The following is a 21,368-nucleotide window of genomic DNA, read 5'->3' as shown; positions in this document are numbered from 1 at the left end:
TTCTCGAATTCTCTGGCTTTTCCTTAATTGGGGGAAACAGCTTGGCAGCTTCAAAAAAGGTGAGATCTTGGAAGACCATTACTTCATTTATCTTTTTTTGTCTTTCGAATTCTTTGCAAATTTTATTTGTGGCAAGGTGATCAAGATCGCAGTATAGGCATTTTGGTACAGAAACTGTGCAGCTTTGTACTGTATGTTCATCGGAACATTTCGGGCATCTTGCTTTTCCCCTGCACTGTCTTTGTGAGTGCCCAAATCTTAGGCATTTGAAGCATTGCTGTACAGGAGGGATGTATGGATCTACTGTTACCAAGTTTGAATATATGATTATTTCTTTAGGGGGAGTTCTTACGTCAAAGAGTAGTTGTACAGTTCCTGTTGGAATGTATGTAACGGTCCCATTGCTATCTAAAACTCTTCTGTTAAGTCTTCTGGCCGATATAATTTTCACGTTTTTTTGTAATTTACTGTCGTTAACTATGTTTTCCATTGAAATATTTATACTTACATCTCTAATAATACCCCTTGATGTCAGCATTTTTTGAGGTATATAAGCAAGAAATCCTTTCTCAAGGATTTCTGTACTATTTAGTACCATATTTGCCTGTTTGGAGGTGTTAAAAATTACTCCAATTCTATTCATGCCTTTTCTACTAATTTCTTTAATTCCAGTCGTACCCATTGTATGAAATACTTTCCCAATATCCATAGGATGGATATTTCCTGCTTTTCCCTTGTCACTCTCTATCATAATAAGGAATGGGCCGAAGTCAGTGTCCTTGTATTCAACTTTTCTTCTACTAATATTTTCAATCCTAGATGATAAGTTATTAACTTCTGTTAACATGATCTGATCGTTTTGGAATTTATTTTTTAAAGCACAGAGTTCTTTTTCTATTAAATTAATGTTATTTTTATGTCTCGGGGCTAGCATGTGTATGGAATTTAAAAAATTTTGCGAGTTCAATGAAAGCAAAGCATAGATCCCGCCCCCTTTGTCAGGGGGGCCGGGAGAGTTAGTGTCCATCTCCTAAGCCAGCCTCTACTCTACTATACTACTGCTACTATGATTATATAAAGGCAAAACTTACAGAAAAGTCCTTAGTATTTCTAATTCACTACTAACGTATTATCCCGTTTTAACTTTTAACTTAACTACTAAATTAATGTTCAAACACTAACTAACTATATCTACAGTATAATTACTTAATTTATAACAATTTTAACGCGATGATTTAAGATTTTTCTGACCTTGATTGTTGTTATACTTTTCAAAAAACCGAAAGCGATCTTACCCTTCAAAAAATATGTCACGTATTTCAGCACCTGGGAAATTGGAAGGATACTACAAATCTGGCCTCCACATAAGTGGTCTGTAGCTTCGACATGATGGGAGAGATTAAGGGCCGGTACTTTATGTCCTGATCAGTGATGTGGGAGGGAGTGATGGTCCTGATTAAACCCTCGTTAAGGAATTTTGACAGGCCGTTAACGTTAACCAGCGCTAGTCTGTACTTTCATCCCCGGTTAAGACTTAACAGCTCGTTAACGACTGTTTAACTTTAACGAGCAGATTACGAAAGCATTCTAACCCTACATTTATAAAATCAATGTTTGTGTTTTTGTTTGGTGAACTATTGTTTTATTTTTTGCAAAATTTACTATTTATATCGAGGAAATGGACCTTCAAGAACTTGAAGAACTGTTTGAAGATGACGATGAGGAAATAATATATTTTTTAAATAACTTCAGAACGTATAATGTACGAGAGAGAAAAAATTATATGTTAGAATTCGATGAAAACGAATTTTCGTTCAGGTTTCGTTTTCCTAAGAATACAGTAAGACAACTGGTGAAAGAGCTGGGTCCCGTTTTACACCATGTAAATCTTATGTAAGTAAAGTATATAAAACCTTTCTTTCATGGGGACATAGATATTTAATTTAATTTTTGTTTGATATTTAATACTAAAAATCTTTTTGTTTTAGGTACCACGAGCTTGATGCTACAGCACAAGTTTTAATAACTTTAAGATTTTATGCTACTGGAAGTTTTTACATAGTTATGGGTGATTTTGGTGGCATCCATAAAACAACAGCAGGAAGAATCATAAAACGAGTAACAGATGCCATCGTTTCTTTAAGGCCCCAATATGTAAAATTTCCCAATATTGAGGACATAGATAATGTTCAATTAAGCTTTTATAGATTTGCTAGATTTCCAAAAGTTATTGGTGCAATAGATTGTACTCACATCCCCATAAAATCACCAGGTAAATACGAGTCTAAGATGTTTATTAAATGTACGATTTTGATTGTTTGAATTGAGGGTGGTCAGGGGTCAGACATAAAATGGTTTAAGTGTAGTTTTGATAGTTCTGAGATAATTAAACTTAAAACTAAAATATAATATCTAGGTTCTATAAAATGATAAAAACAGGATATACATATTATTTACCTATTACTACGTCCTTCCTTTTTTCAATTATTAAAAAAATGTACTTGAATCGGTGCACAAGGGTGGATCCAAGACCGATTTTCGGGAGGGGCCATGAACTTTTTTTGGGAGGAGGTACCGGGGGTCTGAGGGTAATTTTAAAAAATTAGGGTTTCAATGGTGAGTTTTAAGGTACTTTTCACACACTTTTAATTGTCATAAAGTATTCAAAACTTATCCTTATTAAAGTATTATTAAATTCATTCAAGTGCAGTTCTTTTAAAGTTTAATACTATTTTTTCTAATGCTTCTCTTGTCAGGCTTTGTTCTTCCCCACTTTCTTGCACTAATTATTTTTATGTTCTCATAAGCGTCAATGAACTTGAACAATGTTCACGAATGTTGTTATTGTGTATGTATCTCAAATTTAGAGAAAGCTGTTTCACGTGAGATACGTCGGTCGTTTCATCAAATATGACAGAGTAATAATTTGCACCTTGAACCTGATTCATTATTTGTTCAAATATTTCTTCACTACAACATGTTATCAATCGATTTTGACTGGTGCTACTAATGTATGTTGCTCGGGAAGATGCTGTGGATGGGTGTTGTTTAAGAGTCGTTCCTAATACGATTTTAAACCTTCACAATTCCCATCATTGCTAGATCCAGCATCTTCGTCCAGAAGCAGAAGGCAGGAATATGTTGTCGACCTAAGAACACTATCGACTCTACTATTGGTCGTAGTCTTTCTCTATTTTCTTGTATCTGTTTAGACCTCTGAGAGTCTATCTGGTTAATGACTGACTTTTGAGGGTTGAGATAATTTTGTAGAAAATCTAGCTCAACCTGAAGGCACTCATTGTGGTCTGATTGATGTTTTTGTCATGGGATTGTATAGCTCCGTTGTTGCCCATTACTTTGGCGAAAGATGTTAAAGGGTTCGTGACAAGGCTTTGGGCTGTCATCCCCTCTATTATGACCATATTTCATTAGAAAAATAAAACGCAATACTCGCAAAACAATCCTTTCTGAATGTGTGAAAGTACCAATTAACTCCTTCTTTGGGAGTATAGAAATTGATACGAATTTGATGGCTGCCAAGGTCGTTATAACCATTGGCACTTTGTAAAATTATCAACATTTTGATTTACACAACATCTTAATGTCATTCTTTTTCAATTCAATTCAATTCAGTTTATTGATGTCAATATACAAAGTATTTACATAAGTCAAAGTCTGTTAAAATGCATCATTGAAATACATTGGCAAGCTAACACTTAATAAGTAAAATCTATAAAATTTTATCACCTAGTCTAAATACTTAACACAAAGTTAGAATATTAGCATAAAAACACAAAAGCACACAGAACATTTAAGAGAGCTGTAGGACTATCACAACAGGGTAGCCCGAGATATTCCTCCTGAGAATAGTAAGCACCCACCAAAAGAAGTTCTTTGATTTTTATTTTGTATGTATCTAAGGGCAGTTCTCGAATTATTAGGGGTAATTTATTAAAGAAATGTATAGCCAGACATGATGAGCCATCTCTGCACCTCTCCAGCCTACGAAACTTTGGGGCAAGGTTCCCTCTAAAGCGTGTGTTAATATTATGAATCTGTTCATGAGTCTGGAATTTATGCATATTGCATTTTACATATATAAGATTATCATATATATACTGGCAAGGTAATGTTAATATTTTCCAATCTATAAAAACTTGTCTGCAATCGGCTCTATATGGCAAGCCTGCGACAATGCGAATGGCCCTTCTCTGCAGTCTGAATACATCCTTCGCTCCTGCACTATGGCCCCATGCGAGAAGAACATAGGAGATATGTGAGTGACACAAAGAAAAATATGCCTGCTTTAGTATGGAAGCGGAAACACAGGATGAAAGTCCACGAAGCAAAAATGTATTTGATGATAGCTTTGCCACTAAAGAGGTGGTATGAGCATCCCATATCAGACCAGGGTCCAGCAGAACACCAAGAAATTTAGCACAGGATGCATTGTCCAGTTCATCAGGAATATTTCTAGTTGAAAAAAGTAAGGACTGTGTTTTGGTTGTATTGAGAAACAGCCTATTAGAATGGAACCATTGTTCTGCCTCCGACACTGAACCCCACGAACTCCCCACTGCTGTTACCAAATCCTTACTGCAGGATGAGATTGTTGTGTCATCTGCAAAGAGAGTGAAATGCGCAGTTTGACATGAAAGTGGTAAATCATTGATGTATATCAAGAATATTAAGGGACCCAACACAGAGCCCTGAGGAACTCCTATGCGCAAGCATCCTCTCTCCGATTCAACACCTGCAAATCTCACCCTCTGGCAGCGGTCCGTCAAATAATTTTTTATCAATGATATACTGGAGATTGAGAAGTTATATTTACTCAATTTAGCAGTAAGAATTTCGTGGGACACACAATCGAAGGCTTTACTTAGGTCGCAAAAGTTGGAAGACACATAGTTACCTTGTTCAAAAGCATCTTGGATGTATGTTACAAGATTCAAAATACCCTGAACAGTCTTCAAACCCTTTCTGAAGCCAAATTGAGATTCAACGAAGAGCCCGTTAGACTCAAAGAAACTTGCTATTTTTCCAGCAAGACATTTTTCAAATATCTTCGAGAATTTAGGTAACAGAGAGATAGGTCTGTAATTAGACATTTGATCTGTCTCTCCCTTTTTAAAAACCGGAATGACCACCGCAGTTTTTAAAACTTCAGGAAAAACCCCCTCAGCTATACATAAGTTTATGAGCTTGGTCAGAGGACATATTATTAGATTTTTTATCCCTTTGATTAAGCTGACAGTTAAATTAAATGGGTCCTTACTTTTTTTATTTTTGAGAGAGTTCACAATATCTCTTACCTCATTAAAGGAGACTGGTTGGAATTCAAACATCTGTTCAGCATAAAGTGGTGTATAGTTGAGTGGGTCATTGTGGGGTGCAGGAGTACGGCTATGCAGCTCGGAGGCAATGTTTAAAAAATAATGATTAAATTGATCAGGTGTTATATTAGAATTAGTTTCAGTTTTTGTGATGCCTCTATTAGTCCTGTCGCCAGGGGGGGTACAACGGCCTCGTTAATTCAGATGGACTTACCCAAATTTTTTTTATGTATTTTGACCCGTAGAACACGAATTTTTTGGGTAACAGTTGATCCGGATGTCGATAAGATTGTTATAGACCAAGAACTTGAGGAATCAAATAACAGCGATTTTTGGCAAAACAAAACAATATTTTGTATTTTTTGGGTCATTTTAAGCAAAAAATATTTCTACAAGTTTTTTAGTAGGATGCACAGTTTTCGAGATAAACGCGGTTGAACTTTCAAAAAATCGAAAAACTGCAATTTTTAAACCCGAATAACTTTTGATTAAAAAATAAAATAGCAATTCTGCTTAGCGCCTTTGAAAGTTCAAGTCAAATTATGTCGGTTTTGATTATTTGCATTGCTAAAAATTTATTGTGTTATTGCTAAACAAAGCTACAAACAACTAGTGCGTGAGTGATGTTTCTATGATTTCTCATTTAAAATCGAACGAGTAGGTAGAATAGGTACTAGTGCAATCAAGACTATTTCTACGTTACATGCGTTAAAACGCATGTAAAAGCACGGGAAACCCTACGTGTTTATAGCTTTGTTAAACAATAAAAAAATAAATTTTTACCAATGCAAATAATCAAAACCGATATAATTTGACTTAAACTTTCAAATGCGGTAAGCAGACTTGCTATTTTATTTTTTAATCAAAAGTTATTCGGGTTCAAAAATTGCAATTTTTCGATTTTTTTAAAGTTCAACCGCGTTTATCTCGAAAACTGTGCATCCTACGAAAAAACTTGTAGAAATATTTTTTACTTAAAATGGCCCAAAAAATACAAAATATTGTTTTGTTTTGCCAAAAATCGCTGTTATTTGATTCCTCAAGTTCTTGGTCTATAACAATCTTATCGACATCCGGATCAACTGTTACCCAAAAAATTCGTGTTCTACGGGTCAAAATACATAAAAAAAACTTGAGTAAGTCCATCTGAATTAACGAGGCCGTTGTACCCCCCCTGGCGACAGGACTATATACTCATTAATGATATTCCACATTGTCTTAAAGCTTCCATTACTGCTTTTGTTCAATTCTAGTCCAGAAGATATATTTATCCCCTGTTTTGTACTTACATATGTGTTTGAAACTAAAAACATTTGAACTGCAAATATTTAAATCTATATTTTTTTATTCTCGGAGGGGGCCATGGATCCGCCCTTGTCGGTGCATGGTGTTGATAAGATATTGGTAAAATAGTTCAAGTACAGATGTTAAATATTACTAATCGTTTTTATCCCAGCTGTTATCCACAGTGTAATTACAACTGGCATGTTGCATAATACGTAACACTTTGATGGACAGAATGTCTATAGACATCTAATTTCCATTAATGGAATGTGACACATGTCTATAGATGTTGCACTTTTCCCCATTCTACTTTGCAAAATACATATAGTGTCACAACACTTGCTTATACATTTGATGCACTGTCAGTCAATGTGTTAATTAGTCTTTAAAATATGACACAAATCTAATATTCATTTACTTGAAATTCATCCTGTATTAACATGATGTGTTTTTACAGAACACTAAAAATAGGTTTTTGGTCAAATTATTCAAGCGCACGTAAACCCATTTTATGCTATTTGTATTTACAGAATACTAAAAATAGTTTTGTGGTAAAATGATTCAAGCGCACGTAAACCCATTTACTACTACATACTTGTTTTTACAGAATACTACAAATAGTTTTGTGATGAAAAGTAATGATAATTTCGGTTTTATGTTTGTCTATAAAGCCTTCTTTAGACTATACTTTTTAGTTCCAGTACTTTGTGTCTCGATTAATAGCCGATTAGTTAAATGGGGTTTGATTGGGACCTGTTTAGGATCTCTTGCGTTGTAATAAATGCAATTATAATTATTATTGTACTTATTTATACTTGTAATTGCATTTATTACAACGCAAGAGACCCTAAAGAGGTCCCGATTAAACCCCCGTTAACTAACTGGCTGTTAACGGAGACATAAAGTACCGGGCCTTAATCTCTTTTACTTCTAACCCCCAATTGTAAGTTATAGGTATTATTTGATTTTAGGTGGCAACAATGCTGAATTTTTCAGAAACAGAAAAGGTTTCTTTTCTTTAAATGTTCAAGTGGTTTGTGATGCCAACAATTATATTATGGATGTAGTTTGTCGTTGGCCAGGTTCTTGCCATGATAGCCATATTTTTAATAACTCCTCTTTAAAGACAAGATTTGAAAATGGGGAATTTATGGATAAAGTGTTATTAGGGGATAGTGGATATCCAGTCCTCAACTACCTAATGACACCATTACAGAATCCTCAGAGAGCAGCTGAAGTACTGTATAATGAATCTCATATTGCATCAAGAATTGTGATTGAGAGAACATTTGGTCTTTTAAAGAGCAGATTTCCCATTTTAACATGTGGAATGAGATGTAAGTTACCTTTTATTCAACGGATAATAACAGCTTGTTCAGTTTTGCACAATATTGCAATAATTAATAGAGAAATACTGGTAAATGATGATGCAGTTGATGTTGATTTAGAACAAGTTGTAGCAGTACATTTCCATCCAGGAGCAATTCCAGTCCAACGAAGTTTTATTAATTATTTTGAAACATTGTTATAGATCATTTAATGGTAGTTTATTTTATATTAATTTATTATTAAGTATTTAATATTAGTTAGTTTATTGATATAATTGTGTAGTTTTAAAAATCTATGTATTTATTTCTTTTAAAAAATATGAGCATAATTTTTAACAACTTTTAATTTCAGTGGTCGTCAGTAAAAAGCAGATATTTTGGTACTTTTCAGGAGGCAAATTGTTTCCACGACGGCCATAAAATTAGTTTTTCCTTATATGTAAACTCACATAAATAGCTGTATAAACAGTAAACCCAAAACCAAATAGGATATTTCTAAAACTGATTTTATGGACATTTGAATTTGCTGTTCTGAAAAATATCAGCTTTTGGCAAATGGCCACTCAACTCAGTATAGGTATATTGTATTACATTACACTAGGCTAATGACACTGTAACGATTTTATATAAACAGTGTCATTTGTTAAAAATATTATTCACCACGTAAGTCAGTTTAGTGTGACAAGTTGGTTTGGAAGCAGGTTCGTTGGCTACAGATATTTGTTTTTACTGTCATCTATTAGTTTTTTATATGTAAACTTTCATTTAAATGACAATATTTATTTCTTTCAAATAGTCAAATATACATCTAGGATGCTCGGTAAAACAAGTAAAGTCAATTTAGTTAACTTTTCAGGAGAAGCAAAAAACGATAATTAATTGGCGTATGTACTATCAATAATATCTACGGTAAAATAATTTTATTTATTTTACATTACCACATATTGACTTGTTCTATTGATACAAAGTTGAAGGTATAGTTCTTAATAGTCTTTTTCGGCATAAATAATATTAGTAATAATTTAGTATAATAATATTATAATTTATTAAAATAATTTATGTTAAAATCTCCTACCAATATACATTTTTTATTTATGGTCATATTTTTTTCAATAATATCCTCCAACTTACTCAAGAAAGCTGCTAAGCTACCATTAGGTGACCTATATAGACAGCTGATCAACCAACTTATGCTATTAAGTTTCACATGTATAAAAGCACACCAACAATTACCATCTTCAGAATAAATACATCCATTTTCATAAATTGTATCATTTCGTATAAAAATTATCACTCCTCCTGTACAGCGGTTAGGGGCATCACATCGAACACAGCAATAGCGAGGTACATTGATCTCATCATCACCCATATCAATAGTAGTTCTTGTTTCTGATAAAGCTAGGATATATGGTTGTTTACTAAGTATTTGAGCAGTTATTTCATCTTTGGCCAATCTGTTGACTTTCTCTATAACTATTATACACCTACATAATATGTCCTTTTGCTCATATAAATTATAAATACCGCTTCTCCTTTAGACAAATTAATTTTTTATATTACATAAAATTGTAGACAAGAGTTCAAAAGAGATATCAGGGATATAAATCGGGAGGAAACATTGGAATATGCTTTAAAAGACCAACCTATAAAAGTTAAAAAACATTTTTCAGAAGTAGAAGGCTTTGGGTTGTGCTCATTTTGCAGCAAACATGTTAGACTAGACCATAAGTTTCTTGAAAGATGATTAAACAATGTACAAAAAGAACAAGCTTACCAGTTTATCAGTGAGATAAATCCACTATTTTTATCATCTGTGATGGCAATAATGACTCAGTCGAAACCATTTCCAAATTATTGTATGGTGAACATTTTCGAAAAAAAAAAAAATGCCATTGGTTTTTGGAAATTTTCAGCTATAGATGAGAATGCAGCAACAGCAGCTATAGAAAGAAATTTTTAATTTTTTTAATTAGTTCAGTCCAAACTTCAAAATAGGTTGACATCTAAGCTTGTTCTCCTATTTAAATACCTCATGCAACTAACTGGATCGAAATATCCTAAGTTCGACTGGATCTGGGAAATGTCACCAATGGATCTGCACCAGAGACTGTTGATTTGTCCAGTTCTAATGATGAACCATTATAGGGGAGTGCATATAGATTTTCACTTCGGAAAAATCAAACAAGATAGAACTTTTTGTAATTTCATTACGAAATGTTTAATAAACAATCTATCAAAAAGTTCTACTCGAGAAGTGGGTGCTTCATTTTTTTTAAATACCTCAGAAAATATAAATTTTAGAAAAAAACTGACTTGACCATTGAAAAATTCAGAAAATTTTACAAAAACCTTTTATAAAGGATTTTCTAAAATTAAATCTGTAGCTTCTATAATTTTTTATTTATAACGCTAAAGCCACCCTTCTCACAAACATTGGCGCGCTGTAAACTAGCGTATGGCGAAGTGCACGGTTGAGTTATTTTAATGTAATTCTCTAACCGATCGATCTAATGAAATTTTAGAAATTTGACTTGAAATTAAGCTGTCTTATGGTTATAATAAAAAAAATAAAATTTATGGCCATAAGTACGGCGTGGGCTGAAAGTGAGACTTACATGAATTTTGTTTAAAAATAATTTAAAAATGTGTAACTAATACAATTTTTCTTGTAAAACTCTCAATTTTGCACAACTTACCTTTCACACATCTTACTAAACGATGTTTTATTCAAAAAAAATCTCAAAAAATTTAATTCAAATGATACGTCTCAAAAAATGTAATTTTTAAAAACTTCATATTTTTACAGAATTAACACCACTTTAAGGCGGTATTACTCAAGTTTGAATAGGTCTATAACAGTTTTATAAGTGTTTTTTTAAAGCTTAGGATGTAGTCTTTAAAACGCACCAAATTATTTTACTTTAGAAATGAAATACGATATTTCTTTTTGAGAAAATTAAGACAGATAACAAAAATGTAATATAAAAACCGAAAATTACCAGCTATAAAAATGTTTATACAAAGTGATCAAAACTTTTTTCTGTAAAACTTACCTAAAATACATTTAATAATATGCTTCAACAATAATAAATGTTCAACAAAAATTTTTTTTTAGCTCTTATACAGTATGTCTGCGTAACTTGGAACCTATTGATAACTTTTTTATTATCAGTCTTACGAAAAAAGTTATTCTTTATAAAATACTCTGCATCATATATGACCTAAGACGCAACCAGCAAATATAAAATTTTATTAATTTTATATGTGGTATGTCAAAAAATATGAATTTCACTCAAGAGTAAAGTACTTCTATAATTCACAATATCGAAAACTGTTATTAAGGCTATGGGTACATAATTCGCAAATATTTTACGTGTATCCCTACTTTTTCTGTCTTTACACGACAAATTACGTGTAGTAAAATTCACACTGGTATGGATATGTAAACATTACTAGAATGTCATTCTACTTGAAAATGTCATCATTAATTTAGAGAGATGGCTTTTGAATATTCTTGGATAACTGTTATTTTTATAATTGCAAATTATTAATTCAGTTAATAAATGTAATAATTTTTTCACTAACTATGTATTCAGTGATTGAAATAATTTATTTGTACAACAAAAACTAATACCCAATCGAGAAAAGAGGAAAAGTGTTTTTTTAGTTATGGAACGCTTACAATAATTTTGAACATCTTTAACAACAAAATACTTGGATCACAGAATATATTATCCTGATGTATTCTCTGCTTGGATCTTCCAAAAATAATACACAATAAATAACTTTTTATTAAGTTCACGTCTTAAATCAATTATTTATCAAATATACTATATATCAATAATATTTAATCAATACCTCAAAATACTCCCGGTGCAATGTCAAATATTTAAAATTGTCACTGATTGTCAGTGTCTGACTGACAATATATGCTGACAATATTATATTCGGCTGAGTGCGTTGTAAGACAAAGATAGATTTGGAAAATATTACCACGGCATTGTGTTCATTTTTTTCGAATCCTGAAAAAACCAATAAATATTTCTGAAAAATTTAAACGCAGAATGAAAGATTAAATTATTACCGAGGGCCGAAAGTCCCTTAGAATAAATAAAAAGTTTATTTTGAATGAGATATTTGAAATTAAATTTCACACTAAATTTTCTCTTAGTTTTTCACCCCTGTAACTTATTAAAATAAACATTATAGAAGTTCTCAGGGACTTTCGGCCCTCGCTAATAACGTAATCTTTCATTCTGCGTTTAAATTTTTCAAAAATACTTATTAGTTTTCTCAGGATTCGAAAAAAATGAATTCCCATTTGAATAGCATTGCAGCCGAAAATACGTACCGATCCTCTTAAGAAAAGTTGTTTGAAATTAAAAAATATGTTTCAGTGTTCAATTACATCCTTCTAATTAAAATATTGTGAATAATAAAGGAGCTTAACTCTTAAGAAAAATTCATATTTTTTACATACCTCGTATAAAACTCAAAAAGTTTGATATCTGATGGTTGTATCTTAGATTTTAGACCAGGTAGAGCATTTTATGAAGAATAACTTTTTTTCAGATAATTGATAATAAAATAGTTACAATAATTGAAATAAAATGATGCTGGTTATTCGTAATTTGAGAAAAAATTGAATTTTTTTTCGATTAGAATGATGTAATTGTATATTAAAATATAGTATTTACTTTCAAACAACTTTTCATAATAGCATTTTTTGATATTCTTCAATATAAAGGTACATACTTTACTCTTTAAAGAAATTCATATTTTTGACATACCTAGTATAAAATTGATAAAATTTAATATCTGATGGTTAAGTTTTAGATTTTTGACTATCCAGAGTATTTTATGAAAAATAACTTTTTTCTGTAAAATTGATAATAAAAAAGTTTTCCATGTGGTTCCTAAACACACTGTATAAGAATTTTCAAATTGTAATGCTATATTCGGATTTAGCATAACCAAAAACAGAATAGAAACATATTTGATCAAAGTAAAATGATGAACTCAACGATATTTTTAAAATTATTTATACAAAACAATTGTTATTGTTTAAACAATTAATAAACAATTAGCGGCCAAATCTGCGAGTAGAATTTTTGACTTTAACATGTATATAAATTAACAAAAAAAGTTTTAGAAAAATATAAGCTTGTTTGAATTATTCTGAAACAATGCATGTTGTCGTTCTAATTGCACTCCCCTATATCATTTTTAAAAAATATCTTCTGGGCTTTGAATTAATTTTTGTTTTTATATTTTGTTACTATATCTAACAGTTAATGGAAACTTTTTTTACTTCTGTAATAATATTAATTAAAAGTTATTTTTATTATTCATTATATAGCTATTGGGAAACACATAATACTGGACATGCAAAATAAATATGTATTAACATTTGGATATAATAATATCTCTGATATTTAGATAAATATATTTTCGATCCCTGTTTGTAAATTTGTATGAAGTGAACTCTGTGATTTCGATTGCATATATTGCAGATGTGCGATGGCTATAATTAGGTTCAACTGAAAAATGCTACTAACACTAGTTACTTTGTAATACATAATTATTGTATTGGTTGGTTGGTTGGAGTGAAATTATGTGAAAGTGTCACGATGGCAAAAATTCGATAATAATTTTAGAGATTGAGTGCAATTTGTTGTGATTATTTCATGAATAAAACTGTTCAAAACCAAAATTTTATTGTAATTTATTTATGTAAATACAAATTAGTACAATTAAACACAGTTGTTATAAATATTTGACGGTTGAAAGTCATCACTTTTATAATTTTTAAAACATTAATTGTCATTAATGTCACTGAATGTATTTTTTCGTAGCAACGAAGGGCATCTGATGTAATATACTTGACGACAGGATATTATCTAAAATTATCAGTTTAATTTTTATTTCTGTAGCTTTCTATTGGTCAGAATCTTCTATGAATGAAATAATCATTGTCATAATTATTAAACACATAAAATTGTTTACAAACTATATTTAAATTCCTTAAACTTGTAACAACTCAACCATAAATAAAAATGTTTTTTTTTTATTTGACTTTTACTATTTTTGTTGAGAATAAGCTACAATTTTACTCTAAAATTAAGTTTATTTCATATTTTGATTTGCACTTCATAGTTCTAAGTACAAAACATTAATAATTTTGTTGCTTAATAAACCTTAATTCATATCAATCCAGATATATGTCAATATGAATAAGTCATGTAAGATTAAATTACATATTACAAGAATTTTTACCATGCAATAAAAACAAAATTTGTTTAATTTATTCATGTTTTGTATGATTTCTGAAGTGGAAATCCAAAGGTCAAACAAACTTTATTTTAAAATAAAATTGTGGCTATTTATTTGGGTCAAAACATTAAAAATCTATGTCTGAGAATAATTGTTTATTTATTCATTCTGTTTCTTTTCTTTTGTAAAATAAATACTCTTAACCTTCTCTCTCTCCTCTCCAACTGAAACAGTTCTTCCCTCCTAGCATTCTGTCTTAGCAGCTCCTCATATTCTTCTTGTTTTATAAGCAGGTCTAAATCCAGCATTTCTTGTTTCTTGTCCCACTCTTCTTGTTTTTTCAATGCATCATTTTCTTTATTATTCAAATCTGCTTCGTAGCAACTTTTTTGCAATTCTGATACTTCTGTTTTAGTTTGAGCCAGTTTGCTGAATTTTTCAAGGCTTTCTCCTCGTTCTGTCGTTGTTGAGGTAGTTCTTTTTCTGTTTCCTTTGCCTTGATTTTGGTTTTTACTGTCCTGAAAGTATATTAAACAAAATTACACTAAATAAAAAATTTGTTAAAATCTTTTATGAAAGTTTATTTATTTATTAGACGGGAAACCCCCATTGCAAACAATAATAGTACATTTTTAATTAAAGGCTATATCAAGACTAGTCTAAATAGCATCCTATTAAGAAAAGCCTTAAGGATACATATAGGTACATATAAATATATATATACATATACAAAATTAACAAAAAGTTACTTAAACAATAAATCCATTAGGTACAGTTGGAAAAATGAAAGAATACCCATGGACAATCAGATCAATCACTTATTTTGTATTTGCTGTTGTTTTCTATAAATGACAAACGTTTGTTATAGAAAAAGATAGCAAATACAAAATAAGTGATTGATGTGATTGTTCATGGGTATTCTTTCATTTTTCCGACTGTACGTAAGTTATCACTAGTAGTAAACTGGTACATATATGTAATAGCAATATAACAACAAAATATTTCAAAAAGAGTTCTCTACAATACTTCAAGACCTTTTTAAGGTCATTAACAAACAGGTTAAATAACAAAGGAGAGCAGTGCCCCCCTGAGGAACCCCTGAACATATCTCAATCACTCTAGATATAAAGTTACCGATTTTAACTACTAGCCTTCTATCGCTCAAAAAACTAAGCAACCATTCCACCAATCTATCAGAGAAACCTATATTTCTTAGTTTCTCACCCAATAATAAGTCATTGACCTTATCAAATGCCTTGGAGAAGTCAGTATACAACCTCAACTTGATACCCCCTCTCCAAGGCATCCAACAACATACCATGGTATAGAAGCAAGTTGGTCATTGTGGAATCATCAATAATGATCTGTTTGCAATGCCAGTTCAAATAACTATACATGAGACTACTAAACAGTTTTGGGATAGATGATTGTATGGATACACTATGATAGTTTTTAACATCATTTCTGAAGCCTGTTTTAAATATAGGAGAGATTTAACTTTCTTTCCAGATATGAGGAAAAATTCCAGTAGATGGAGACAAATTAAACAGTTTACACAATGGCCGAGATAATGAATATTTGCACTGTTTTAAAACAAGATTTGGAATGCAATCAGCACCAATCATTAGCTTATGACCTAGAAAGAGTCCCTAACTTTTCGAAAACCTCAGATACCCGTATCACAGGACAATCTATGTTAATTTGGCTAGAAAATCTTTCAGGAGGCATTGCCTTTGTATTTGAGAAGACTGCAGAAAAGTGATTAGCAAATAAGTAAACAATTTGTTGACCATTGGTAGCGACTGAATTATTTAGAACCATGTTTTTTGGAATATTACTTGATGTTCTCCTACCATTAATGAATTTCCAGGGAATTCTATGGATTAATAATCAAATCTCGATTTACAGATGTCAGATAATTTTTGTAACACTCTTGACTCAATTGTTTAAATTGTGCCCTCAACATACCTACTACATTCATGATAGTCCCTTTCACTATAAGACAGCTTATATATTTTATGTATGTAGTTATATAAATTATATTTTATTTAAAAAATCCTTTAAAGGGCTACATCACAGAACATTTTCAAAATAAAGAGTTCATCATCAGTGCTGCTAAACTGTATGTAGTTATATAAATTATATTTTATTTAAAAAATCCTTTAAAGGGCTACATCACAGAACATTTTCAAAATAAAGAGTTCATCATCAGTGCTGCTAACTTGAAATGAGTATATCCGTTTTAATGACAGCACATATTAGATTGAAATTTTTAGTAACTTTATACTTATCTCTAGTATTTTTTTAACACTAGAAAGCCGGAGGGGCCAATTTGGCCCCTGTTGCGATTTAAAGTTATTGTAGTTTTTTTTATTTGAGGCAATAATATTTTCCTATTTTATGACTTTTAATATTTTGATACAAAGCCTTATTTAAAACAAAAAAATATTGTTTACTAAATTTATTTAATGTTTTTTTTTTAAAATCTATCATAGAAGCCTAAAGGGGCCAGATTGGCCCCGTGTAAGTTATTATCGTTTTCTGGTAAATTCGACGATCCTTTCTTTCAAATTCCTGTCGAATGGGTAAAATTATATTTATGTATGTTTATTGTAAATGGTTACCCTTATACTGGTACTGATCATCTACGTAATAAAGATACAATTGTTGGCGAACACAAGTGAACACAAAGATGCAATTGTTGGTGTAGAGGACCAAATGACGCGTCTTTATACTACAAAAGCAACTTCAAGACAATGGCCTATGTATGTGTTTTATCATACTCTTGACTTGGAAGCAATAAATGCATGGATTATTTATAAAGAAATAACTGGAAGTAGACTCAGTTTCCGTAAGTTTATTCTTCGGCTGTGTGAAGAATTATGGGCCCCATACCTTGTCTCCCGAAATCTGGAACTACGTCTAGCAACACCAGGTCTACCAACAACTATCACTGTTACTATCCAAAAACGAAAAAAATATCAGTTGAAAATATTTTGTAAAGGAAATCATACTTCAAATCATTGCCACGGCTGTAACAAGGCAATGTGTGGCAAATATCAAAAACTGCAAATTGTATGGTGTTCCGAATGATTCTGATGGGCAGCGAATGTGTTAAACAATAAAAGTAAAAAATAAAATTAGATTCTACCGTCTAGAGTTGATTTAATTTCTTTAAACAGTTTTAATTGATTAAAGAATGTGGGGCCAAAATGATCCCTTCCGGCTTTCTAGGTAGGTATGCTAAGCCAGACATTCTAGTGTTAACCTTAGTCAAAATTTAAATGTAAAGTTTGCTTTCAAAAATGATTATACTCATTTCATGTTATAATAGCAGTGATAATGAACTATTTAGTTCAAAAATGTTCTGTAATGTAGCCCTTTAAGGAATTTTTTAAATTAAATGCACCTTTTATAAAGGTTGGTGATTAATGATATCCAGCTGATTATAGGAAATTATTTTCTTTGTGGATTTTACAAAATACATACAAAACCAAACTAAAATGCTAAAACACACATAACATATAGAGACACCACTTGCGTATAAAGGTTATGTACCATATAATTTTATTTTACTATTATAAAATACTTTACATACCACTTTACGTTGGGTCATACAAAATACATACAAAACTAACTAAACTAATATACAGAGGCATCACCTGTGTATAAAGGTTATGTACCTTATAATTTTTATTTTACTGTTATAAAATACTGTACATACCACTTTACATTGGGTCACTTCTTGTCCAATTCCGGATGTACCCGGGCCATCTTCAATTGAAATTGAGTCAGCTTGATTGTCTACTTCTTGCCAATCTTCCTGGACCTGTAAATACATATACTTTTAAATACTCTACCAACGGTTCTCAATATGTGGTACATGTCGTCGCTGGCCAAGTGACGTTTTATTCAAAAGAGGGATTATGTGCAAAAATGGTAGATACAAAGGTTTTACATATTCTGTAAAAACGGGTCAAGTGTATTATTTATTGTTTTTGAGATAGTCTCATAATTTTTTGGTGCTAAGTAACATTTTTTTAAACTAGTTGTGTAAAAAGGAGGTAAGAAACTTCTACTTAGTAAAAATATAAAAATGTTACTTGGCCCCTTTTTGCAAATCAGCGATGATGTATCACTGATGGTACATATCATTATTTGCGGTGGTACGCAAAAACTTAGCCAAAATCAGCACTATTATAGTTGATTAGATTACCTATATACATCGATATTTCAGTTACGTGATACCAAAAGAAAAAATAAAAAGTATTTTATGGTACATTGCTTGAAAGGGTGAGAACCACTGCTCTACATTAACAAATCCTTTTTAGAAAAAAACTGCTCTATACAATACATAACCAGATAACAATGACCCCATAACGGTCATTGTTCTCTAACAATGACCACATAACGGTCATTGTTCTCTGATATGTGGTCATTGTTCTGTGAAATAACTACATAATTCTTGATATTACTTACTTCATTATCATTTTCTTCTATATGCAAATTTTCTTTTATAGGCATATGTTCTTTTATAGGCCTGCATGCCTGGGTCATGTTACGATCATCACTGTCACCTTCTGCTGTTAAGCCATCAACGATTTCACTTAAAATATGGTGTAACTGGTCTTCATACCACGTTAACTCTGTCTTTTCTGGTGGCCCTCCACCAGTTTTATTTTTATTTCGCTTCATTTGGGCCACTGTCTTCTTCATATTACGTTTAATGTTATCATATTTCGATTTAATAGACGCTAAATCTCTTTTGTTAGTGTTTGTTGCATTGTACAATTGTACAACTCTTTGCCAGGACTCCTTTTTTTGGTTTAAAGACACGTGGTCGGTTTTTTTGTCCTCAATTATGTGAATCTCTTGAAACATAATGTTCATTAAATTATTGATTTCTGGACCAGAAAAGTTTGAGGACCTTTTTTTTACAGTATTCATTTCTTTACAGCGAATTTCAACTTACACTAATTTAAACAATAACACTAACACTAATTAAACACTAATTTACACAATAACGCTAAATAAAATACGGTACGGTACTACTAAATAAACTAGAAACAAAATAAATTTAAATAATTATATACACTAATAACAAAAATTCAAATAAACAATCACCACGAGAACCAAAGATTACACTTCAACAAGCTCTACTATCCTCGAGAAAGAAAAGAGAAATATTTAATTTGGCGCGTAAACAGCGTAAAAAAACATTTCAGTTTACCCATAGCCACCTTTACTTTACAAGCCATGAAGTTGAAACTTGGCAACATCTAAGCGTAGACCGGTTAATTCTGACAGTTCTCATTTATTTTTAAATAATATTCACTGTATTTACAGAAAAACTCAAACATTTTACAATATTTCGTGCTCCACATTATAAAGAATATTAAAAGGTATGTATTAAGATGATTTTAGTTCAATATAATATATTTTTATATACTATATTTTATAGTATAATATATTTTTATATAAACTTCCGTGCATATAGAAATGCGTCCACTTAAAATTTTTGTCATTTTTGATGTCTTATATTTACTAAACCTGTTGGCCGATTCAAGTGATTTTTTTAATATGTTATAGCCTGATTCTTTAACAAAATACGCTGTAATAATATTGTTGCTAAGCAGTTAATTCTAAACCCCAACACTTCACATCAAACCATGTGAGAAATTGTTGTTATAGTTATTTCTAGCGATATTTGTATATAATTTAAAATAAGATATTATTTATTTAAAATAAAGTACTTTACACATATTCTTGTTATTGGTTTTTTTTTGTATAATAATAATAATATATTAAAACCCGACTCTGGTTTTCTTAATAACATTCTGTTTTTTTTATTATTTCGTTTATGTTGGATAATAAAAAAAAGTTAGCTACTTTAACAACTAGATTTTTGTTCTTTATCAATTCAGGGTGTTTCTAAATAAGTGCGAAAAACTTTAAAGGGAAAGGAACAAAATGCAAAATTTTGACGCCTGTCAAAATTTTCAGTGTATTTTAAATGCAATCATTTTTTTCGAATCCTGAGAAAACTAATAAGTATTTTTGAAAAATTTAAACGCTGAATGAAAGATTACTTTATTACCGAGGGCCGAAAGTCCCTTAGAATGAATGAAAAGTTGTTTTTGAATGACATACTTGAAACTAAAAATCACACTAAATTTTCTTAATTTTTCGCCCCTGTAACTTATTAAAATAAACATAGAAGTTTTCAGGGACTTTCGGCCCTCGGTCCTAATGTAATCTTTCATTCTGCGTTTAAATTTTTGAAAAATACTCATTAGTTTTCTTAGGATTCGAAAGAAATTAATCCCATGTATATTCTTGTTATTGGTTTTTTTTTGTATAATAAACGTTACTTACAAGGAAGTACTTTTAATTTTATTTTGTACAAACTTCTAATTAATAATATTTTCTTGTTCGACTCAGAAAATACTATAAATTTTACCAGAATTTCTACTTTAAAATTGTGTTTTCAAAAGCGGTAGTCCGAAAGTCGGACTACGCACGTCATCAATTGCGATGTTGCCTTTTTCTCTTCATGGCTTGTTAAGTAAAGGTGGCTATGGTTTACCGCCTAAAATATTGACAAGTTGACATATTATTAGAGTTAAATTAACAGCCACGATTTAACCAAGGTTAACTTAACGAGCACAAAATTTGTCGCAAAGTACTGAAATATATTTTAATCGATATTTAACGGGCTGTTAAAGTTAATCGGCTGGTTTAGTAACGGGGCGATTAAGGAAAAGCATAAAGTACCGGCCCTGAATGTCCAGCAAACGACGGCAATGTTGCCAGATTCCTTTTAGCGGGAATTTTAAAATTTTATAGCAGTTTGGTTTTAAATTTGACAGTTCTGTTTTCTCAAGTCAAAAATCTTAACCCTACCACAGCATAGAAAACGCAACAGCAGTGACACACTAGTAGGCGGGAAAAGTTCGCGCACTATTACGGCGCAGATCGTCGGCCATTTTGTGCGTAGTACCAGACAATGTAGAAAATCGACAGTGTTGCCGATTTGTACATAATTATCAGATTTACTTAACTTTTATGACATTCTGATAATATTAAATATTTTTTAACATAATTTTATACGTATGCCTGTAAGAATTATGTCAATAATTGGGACATA

General features: G+C 31.1%; 2 protein-coding genes across 2 annotated transcripts; one reads left to right on the top strand and one right to left on the bottom strand.

The window, feature by feature from the left end:
- The first annotated feature begins 1,291 nt into the window (after positions 1-1,291).
- Positions 1,292-14,018, top strand: LOC126879257 (putative nuclease HARBI1). Its single transcript, XM_050642330.1, has 3 exons — positions 1,292-1,893; positions 1,989-2,272; positions 7,592-14,018. The coding sequence occupies exons 1-3, from the start codon at positions 1,679-1,681 to the stop codon at positions 8,149-8,151; spliced, it is 1,059 nt and encodes a 352-aa protein (XP_050498287.1). The 5' UTR covers positions 1,292-1,678; the 3' UTR covers positions 8,152-14,018.
- Positions 14,019-14,361: 343 nt separating this feature from the next.
- Positions 14,362-19,419, bottom strand: LOC126879259 (uncharacterized). Its single transcript, XM_050642333.1, has 3 exons — positions 18,701-19,419; positions 17,946-18,050; positions 14,362-14,739 (listed from the first exon to the last, which is right to left on the bottom strand). The coding sequence occupies exons 1-3, from the start codon at positions 19,166-19,168 to the stop codon at positions 14,377-14,379; spliced, it is 936 nt and encodes a 311-aa protein (XP_050498290.1). The 5' UTR covers positions 19,169-19,419; the 3' UTR covers positions 14,362-14,376.
- Between the last annotated feature and the right edge of the window lie 1,949 nt (positions 19,420-21,368).

The sequence above is a fragment of the Diabrotica virgifera genome, chromosome 1, assembly GCF_917563875.1.
Source record: "Diabrotica virgifera virgifera chromosome 1, PGI_DIABVI_V3a".
NCBI classification, from domain to species: Eukaryota; Metazoa; Arthropoda; class Insecta; order Coleoptera; family Chrysomelidae; genus Diabrotica; species Diabrotica virgifera.
Note: the sequence above shows the minus strand (reverse complement) of the source record. Positions and strands in the feature narration are given on the sequence as shown.

Coding starts and splice junctions, on each gene's coding strand:
- LOC126879257 (XM_050642330.1), top strand. CDS start 1,679: ATGGACCTTCAAGAACTTGAAGAACTGTTTGAAGATGACGATGAGGAA. Junction 1,894..1,988: donor TTACACCATGTAAATCTTAT/GTAAGTAAAGTA, acceptor TTTTTGTTTTAG/GTACCACGAGCTTGATGCTA. Junction 2,273..7,591: donor CATCCCCATAAAATCACCAG/GTAAATACGAGT, acceptor ATTTGATTTTAG/GTGGCAACAATGCTGAATTT.
- LOC126879259 (XM_050642333.1), bottom strand. CDS start 19,168: ATGAATACTGTAAAAAAAAGGTCCTCAAACTTTTCTGGTCCAGAAATC. Junction 18,051..18,700: donor TAGAAGAAAATGATAATGAA/GTAAGTAATATC, acceptor ATGTATTTACAG/GTCCAGGAAGATTGGCAAGA. Junction 14,740..17,945: donor AAGTGACCCAATGTAAAGTG/GTATGTACAGTA, acceptor ATATACTTTCAG/GACAGTAAAAACCAAAATCA.